Genomic DNA, 8,454 nt, shown 5'->3' on the forward strand with positions numbered 1-8,454 from the left:
TCTAGCTGTTTTGCCTAGATCCAAATTAAACAGTTAATTTACCAATATCATAAAAAAAGATCAAGCTCAATCCACTTTTCCCTACAAACCCAAACAACCAGGCTATTTTAAAACAGTAGTTCTAGACTTTAACGTAAAATGATATATATAAAACAAATTCTCATTGAACAATAAAGTCCAATCATGATTCTACAGTAGTTACATAAGTTGACTTGTTTTATTTGAGTTTATTTTTCAGTTCACAACAATGGTACAAAACGAAGACAGAGCTACAGTAGAACAGTTTAAAAATATGATTTTGGTACAAACTTCACATATCAAGTGGGAGAATAGTTATATACTGTAGTACAAAAAATCACTACATACAGTACTACACTCAGAAAGTGGGCAAGTGTGATGCTACCTACCATTAAATCACATGAACCAAAGCAAGGTTAATGAAAATAAATTTCTAGTTTAAAGAAAAACATCACAAAAACAACTGCAATTCTTTTCTGTCTTAATCACACGATCTGAATGCCATGAAACCGAATGACACAATCTCCATGTCATTATACCTGAATGCCACAAAACCTGTATGACTTAGTTATTTGCTTACTTGAGGTTGCGCTGTTCATAGATATTGTTCAAATCTCTAACCAGCTACCATAATTATTTTTTTATTTGTATTAAGTTGACTATTTTATGTGTCCGTTGATGAAGTTACGCTGTTTGAGATGGTGTCCAACGTTTTTTCGTAAACAATTATTATTCGTAAAATTAATTCCGTAACAGTAAATTGTTCATAAAACGGTTAGGCCTACAATTGTTTACGAACAATTAATTAGGGTAGCGTATATGCTAGAGATGTGCTGGATGTGACGTGCTGTAGACGAGCAGATAAAGTGTAGAGTCCCTGATTCAGAATGGCATTACACTTTGTGCGCAGCAAAATAGAAAAGCCAAAACTTTTGTATGGTGGCCAGCTTTATTACAAAGATTATAGTGCACTTAACGCACAAAGGCAAGAAACCACTTATTGGAAATTTGAGCATTTTCAAAAGAAATGTCCTGCACGAGTAACAACAGGGGTGCCAGAACGATTTTTGACTAGGGGAGGGGGGCAAGATTATGAAAAAGGGCACTTTTGTTGCTGAAAGGCCAATATTTTTAAAAGTTTTAAGATAAGATATATTATAGCAATAATGCTCATCTAGCAGCTCACTATCGAGTAAGAATACAAGTGGACATCCGGTATACGAACAAGGGCAACAGCAACATGCTATGTTATAATGATGTAACCTACTGTGTTGCAGAATTTTGTGCCATGAATATCATTTTGAGGTAAAAATTAAATATTATAATTAGGCTAAAAGCGAATAGCAGAAATTGTTATATTGCAAAATGTACAGTAGCTGACATGACCATTGCCTCCCCTTCCCCCCGCTTCCGGCGCCCCTGAACAACTGAAAAATTGTTCTAGAACAATTGACCTATCACCTGTTTACGAGCAAGTAGCCTATATGAAGAATTGATGTATAAGAAGAAATGCTTTACAAAGAATTGTTTTACGAAGATTTAATTTTACCAACTGTTTACGAACAATTGTGTTACGAACAATTCTCCTATCTAACATGGCATACATTGCTAGCAAAGGAGGGCAGTAGCGCATTACTTTTTTGGTAACAGTAGCGGCGTTACTTTTTAGTTGGAGTAGCAGCGCTATTGTTTTCCAAAGTAGCGGGAGAGGCGCTACTTTTTTTCAGTGGCGCTTCTGCTACTTTTTAATTTTATAGTGAAAAAAATACTCGTTTTTTTGGAAACACTGGGGTGGTCACTGGTCAAGCAACTATATTAATTATCATATAGCCTATATAATCAGTTTGGTTGCAAAGTTTTGGTCTTTTGGGAATCTCGTTTTCTGGTGTGGAGCTACGGTCCTGGGTTCAAGGTATGAAATGTATAATTGGGGACATCCCGTAAAACGTCAGTGCAGAAGGAAACAGCAATTGTGGACGCCTTTTTTCGGACAGGAGCAAGTCCTTGAGGTTTTCCAATGGTACCGAGTTAAAACATCTGTTTATTAAATACAACACCCCCATTCCTTCCAGTGCTATGGTGAAGAGACTTTTCTCTGTTAGAATGTGCTTAAGCCAAAGCGGGCAGGACTAGGCATGGGCGATTCAGAATACCGAACCCAGAAGGATTCGAATCCTAAACTATCCGAATCCAAAACGGCAATAAAACCGGGTAATACGATTCGATTTTAAAGACATGCATAAGTCTTGTGCAATCTGTCAGCTGGAGACAGTAAACTGAAAAAAGTGTGGTTTACTCACTTTTTTCTTTGCACTGACACCATCCGCAGTTCTGCACTGCACCTTCAAAAACATTTTGCATTTGTTGTGCGCGCACGGCGCATGCAACCCTACGTCACTCGCTCGCATGAGCAACCAAAGAAACTAAGCGCGCAATTTTCTTCACACTTTGTACACATGCACAATCGTGCAATGCTTTTTTTCAATCTTTCAATCTATGTTTTGCAAGAGGTTTGCGTATGCGTGATGGCAGTGTCTTATGTCTTAAAAACTATTTGTATTTTAGGCGAAATTGCTTTATTTAAGGAACTTTAAATATTTGGTGAAATTTTAGTTACTTTTTGGTGCCAAGTGGCTTCCATCATCTGGCAACACTGCTCCCGTTTGGCTGGCAGTTATTTAGAATGCCTTAATGTGTTACATTGCAACAAACATTTACTTTGATTGTGTAGCTTTTGTGTTTGAAATTTTTTACTTTTTGCGTTGCTGGAGCCTAGAAGTTAATAGAATTCGGTATTTTGAATTCAATTCTGGATTCGGTTTAGTATTCCGGAATAATTCTGAAATAGTGAATTATTCTGAATTGCCCATCCCTAGGCAGGACTTAGTGACTCTCATTTTAAAATGCTCGTGTTTTTGAAAGATGCGTAACAATAAATTTCCCTTAAAATGTGTTTGTTTGCTATAGTGACGTTAAAATGACAGTGTAAACGAATGATAGCATTCGTTTTCAAGGTCATTTTTGTGTCATTAAGGACTTGAAGAGTGTTTCCTAGTGTCATTTTAGACAAAAGTAGAGGAAGAAGTAGCGGTAGTGCGAGCTACTTTGGTCCGAGTAGCGGTAGCCCGCTACTTTTGTAAATTGGTAGCGCACACCATTTTGGTCCAAGTAGCAGTAGAGGGTAGAGCCGCTATTTAAAAGTAGCGAGTGCCCACCTCTGATTGCTAGTATATTCCACAGTTTTTTTATTTTCGGTTTGCCATATGGAAAAACTAATTTTCTCATTCTTATCAAAGCAAAGTTAAAGGTGTCAATATTTAATATTTTTATTCCTCACCACTATGGACACATATCTGAAATAAAATTACAGTATTACAAAATTAATTATCTAACTCTTACTATAGCATTGGAGTTTAAAAGAAACCTTTAAGTGTAACACCATTCGAGTATGATAGCATGTAGATTACAGCATTTGGACTGTGTCACAATGTTTAGGGACTGGTTTCCTTCACATGTTTAGCCGAAATATAGAATAAAATAAGTAAATCCCACTAATGGGGATAAAAACAAATTTAGATGATGATTATGAAACAGATTTTTACCACATTCATCAGAGAGAGGTAATGAGAAGACAAGTTAGGGCAGCCTCATCCAGTACTGCCATAGCCTACCATTTGGTGACTCTGAAGTAGTTCTTTAATTGCTGAGGGAACCTATCACCATTTTAACATATAATTATGCTGATACACATTAAAAATCAAATGTTTTAAAATTTTGACAAAGAATATATAGTTCAGAAGAATCATCTCTACTTGCATCAGGCTTAATAGATTTTACACTATCGAAGTACATAGATAACGAGGTGCTGAATTTAGTAATTTCTGGGCAATCCCACAGCTTAAATAAATAAGTTCCACCTGGTTTTAAAATTTTTAACACAAAATTGGTCGCCTTGTATGCCATCTTTATGAGGAGGACATGATCTTGGTCTTTATGTCCAGATGCATTTGGAGCAGCGTCACATAAAACTACATTGGCTTTTCCTCCTTTCTTTCCTGCTTTTAAAATTTCAATAATTTTATTTTGAATGGAAGAGCTGGTGAAATCACCAACTATCTGTGATACTCCATCAACTGGTGAAAAACGAAGTAAGTCAACAGCAACAATTATTCCCGTGCATGATTCTTCTCTTTCACCGTTATCGTTAAAGTCAAATACTCTCTCCTTTGCGACTTGAGACCATGATCCTGGTGCAGCACCTAAGTCCACTACACTCATTCCAGGTTGTAGAAAATGATTGCAATCATCTATTTCTTTTAGTTTGTAAACACTTCGACACCTATAGCCTTCTTTAAATCTTTGCTTCACATAGGGATCAGATAATTGTCTTGATACATACTGGATTGAGCCACAGACTGGGAACTTCATAAAGTTTTTTGGGGGTGGCTTTAAAGGCTTCTTTTTGGATTGAAGTGTGCATAAATGAAAAGTTTTGCTGAGGCACAAAATTGGTTGTCGCAAATCACATACAGCTAATATGGTTGGCTTCCACATAATCATTGAAGCTACTTATAAAATAACTTATTTACAGTATATGTAGCTTTTTATAAGACCAGCATCTTATATCCTAATAAAATGTTTTCAATAAATTTTTTTTTTATATATAATGTTTAATTTTACAAAAATTATGATGGATAGGCCTAATGTCTCTGCAATAAGTGTGCATCTTCTTAATCTGATTGGATTTAAGTATAAGCACCAGTGGAATTTAATGGGGGAACCCATCACCACTTGAGTATGAAACTTGTTTCTTTTTCTGAACTGTTGGAGCAGATCTAATGGCCCATTGGTCAATAGTCTCAGAGATTATGGCTGCTATAAATAGTAACCATAGGGTAAGTCTTTGTCAACTTGACCAAGCTATGTAACCCATGGTCTCAGATTTTGATGAAACTTAGACACTTTGCAGAGCAAGTCATTCTGAGAAAAATGATACCAATCTCAGCAAAATCGGTTCAGCAGTTTTCGGGATATGGCCATTTGAAAATGAGGTGTTTTCGCGTTCGCTCAAGCATGAAATTAGTGAAAAGTTGGTACAACAAATTTTAAACGTAAATAAAACATACACCATTAATGTTACAAACTTCAAATTTTGTGAGAACTTAAGTTTGGTTGAAGTCAACACATTTACAAACTTTCAACAATTTTGGTCATGGTTGAATGATTTTGAAGACTAGTTAATATTGTTGTGGAATTGAAATCAATCAACCGTGACGTAACTTCCAAGCACTATACTGAAAAAGGCCCCTCTTCAATTTTTTCGAGTAATACATCATTTGAAAGGTCTTGGCTTCCCCTATACAGTGAAACAAAGATATCTTTGTGTATTTGAGAAAATCTAGGCGTAGTAAGTCGAAATGTACCATATACACAAAGTGGCTAAATTGATTGTTTTTATAATTGTTCAACAGTGCTTTGCTTCCCTTTTTTCCAATTATGCACAAAATATATACATTAGTAGACATAATAGGTAAGTTGAAAGCTTTGAATATCTTGCTTAGTCAATTAACCATACTAATTACTATGATTACTGAAAATCAAAGCAAAGATTATTGAAATTCAATATGTAAAATGTTTTACTTGAAATTGGTTTTTAATGATTGTATAGTTTAATGCCAGAAGGAAATAAAACCAAGAATACTAATAGAGAAGTGGCTTTTTTTACCTGGTCCAAACATGCAATTTAATCAACAAAAAAGGTTATCGTGCTTTGAGATATTTTAAGAAAAACATAACAATATATCACAAAATTCGTCAGCAAAAGCCAAAGGATAATTATATTGAACTCTCATTGCAGTTTTGAACCATGATAACTTTTGGGCTGCTTTTCAATTTATACATATTCCCAATTTAAAGAATTGGTCAAACTGGATATTCATGTATATATAATATATTCCAAAGCATATGTGTGACAGAAATTAATTATTTATTAGCTGATCTCCAATGAGTTTGAATTTGTTGGAAACATTGCATGGAAAATTGATATTGGTCTTGAGTAGTTGCAAGGGTTGGACTGTCTACAACACACAAAACATGTTCAAAAGGAATCCAACATTCGTCTTTGTTTCTTGGCCAATGAAAAGATGGAGACGGTCCGTTAGGGTGCAGAAAATTTACAAAGATGTCACCATTTTCTGTGTCAACTACCAAAGTTACTCCAACATAACCACTTTCCATCATACATGGCTGCTACAAAGTTACCTTGATTGATGCTTTTGTTGCTGTACTTGGTATCAAAGTTGAAAGTGTAATCATATGTGAGTTCATTGCTTATTCTTTTGATGCCAATTTTAGACTTGTCAACTGGTTCAAAGTAATGAAATCCTCTGGTTCCTTTTATTGTACTTGCTAGCTTCCACCTTTCTTCCAGACATTTTCTTTCATTTGTCAAATCTTCCTTGAGAAGTTTTATGAAATGTATTGAAGGCAACTTTTCAGTGCAGTGATCTATCATTTCATCTAAAGTACCAATTTGATGATGTAGAGGTCTTCGTAAACTTTCCATAGCTATTGAATGCTTCACAGTGCCCCCAGTGCCATCGCAAGGTGACTTACCATGACTTGTGGCAAAGAAAGACCATGATGTTTCCAGGCCAAAATCATGTTTGTGCAGGCACAAATGAAATTTTCTTTGCCAACAAGCTAGCAAGTACAATAAAAGGAACCAGAGGATTTCATTACTTTGAACCAGTTGACAAGTCTAAAATTGGCATCAAAAGAATAAGCAATGAACTCACATATAATTACACTTTCAACTTTGATACCAAGTACAGCAACAAAAGCATCAATCAAGGAAACTTTGTAGCAGCCATGTATGATGGAAAGTGGTTATGTTGGAGTAACTTTGGTAGTTGACACAGAAAATGGTGACATCTTTGTAAATTTTCTGCACCCTAATGGACCGTCTCCATCTTTTCATTGGCCAAGAACCAAAGACGAATGTTGGATTCCTTTTGAACATGTTTTGTGTGTTGTAGACAATCCAACCCTTGCAACTACTTGAGACCAATATCAATTTTCCATGCAATGTTAGCAACAAATTCAAACTCATTGGAGATCAGCTAATAAATAATTAATTTCTGTCACACATATGCTTTGGAATATATTATATATGATATACATTAATATCCAGTTTAACCAATTATTTAAATTGGGAATATAAATTGAAAAGCAGCCCAAAAGTTATCATGGTTCAAAACTGCAATGAGAGTTTAATATAATTATCCTTTGGCTTTTGCTGACGAATTTTGTGATATATCGTTATGTTTTTCTTAAAATTTCTCAAAGCACGATCCCCTTTTTTGTTGATTAAATTGCATGTTTGGACCAGGTAAAAAAAGCCACTTCTCTATTAGTATTCTTGGTTTTATTTCCTTCTAGCATTAAACTATACAATCATTAAAAACCAATTTCAAGTGAAACATTTTACACATTGAATTTCAATAATCTTTGCTTTGATTTTCAGTAGTCATAGTATGGTTAATTGACTAAGCAAGATATTCAAAGCTTTCAACTTACCTATTATGTCTACTAATGTATATATTTTGTGCATAATTGGAAAAAAGGGAAGCAAAGCACTGTTGAACAATTATAAAAACAATCAATTTAGCCACTTTGTGTGTATGGTACATTTCGACTTACTACGCCTAGATTTTCTCAAATACACAAAGATATCTTTGTTTCACTGTATAGGGGAAGTTAAGACCTTTCATATGATGTATTACTTGAAAAAATTGAAGAGAGGCCTTTTTCAGTATAGTGCTTGGAAGTTACGTCACGGTTGATTGATTTCAATTCCACAACAATATTAACTTGTCTTCAAAATCATTCAACCATGACCAAAATTGTTGAAAGTTTGTAAATGTGTTGACTTCAACCAAACTTAAGTTCTCACAAAATTTGAAGTTTGTAACATTAATGGTGTATGTTTTATTTACGTTTAAAATTTGTTGTACCAACTTTTCACTAATTTCATGCTTGAGCGAACGCAAAAACACCTCATTTTCAAATGGCAATATCCCGAAAACCGCTGAGCCGATTTTGCTGAGATTGGTATCATTTTTCTCAGAATGACTTGCTCTGCAAAGTGTCTAAGTTTCATCAAAATCTGACACCATGGGTTACATTTTCCCTTTTTTCTGGTCAAGTTGACAAAGACTTACCCCATAGCCACTGCAAAATTAATTTCATAATCAAAATCTATTTTGTATCGTAACTTCTGATACACAGCAACCATTGTTCACAGACAATGCCAATATGCAGTTTCAAATTTGACTGATCTGTTAGTTGCCCAAATCTCAAACTGTATAAATTGATAGTTTGAGTAGTTAATAAATATATATATTATATATAAATCAAATATAGTTATTACTATCT

At 34.7% G+C, this 8,454-nt stretch overlaps 1 protein-coding gene across 1 annotated transcript; it reads right to left on the bottom strand.

The window, feature by feature from the left end:
• Positions 1–3,768: 3,768 nt before the first annotated feature.
• Positions 3,769–4,572, bottom strand: LOC145766577 (ribosomal RNA large subunit methyltransferase E-like). The gene has a single exon (XM_082578295.1). It carries the CDS (start codon positions 4,570–4,572, stop codon positions 3,769–3,771), a length of 804 nt encoding a protein of 267 aa, XP_082434421.1.
• Positions 4,573–8,454: the final 3,882 nt, after the last annotated feature.

This window comes from Aplidium turbinatum, chromosome 3 (genome assembly GCF_918807975.1).
Source record: "Aplidium turbinatum chromosome 3, kaAplTurb1.1, whole genome shotgun sequence".
Lineage (NCBI taxonomy): Eukaryota > Metazoa > Chordata > Ascidiacea > Aplousobranchia > Polyclinidae > Aplidium > Aplidium turbinatum.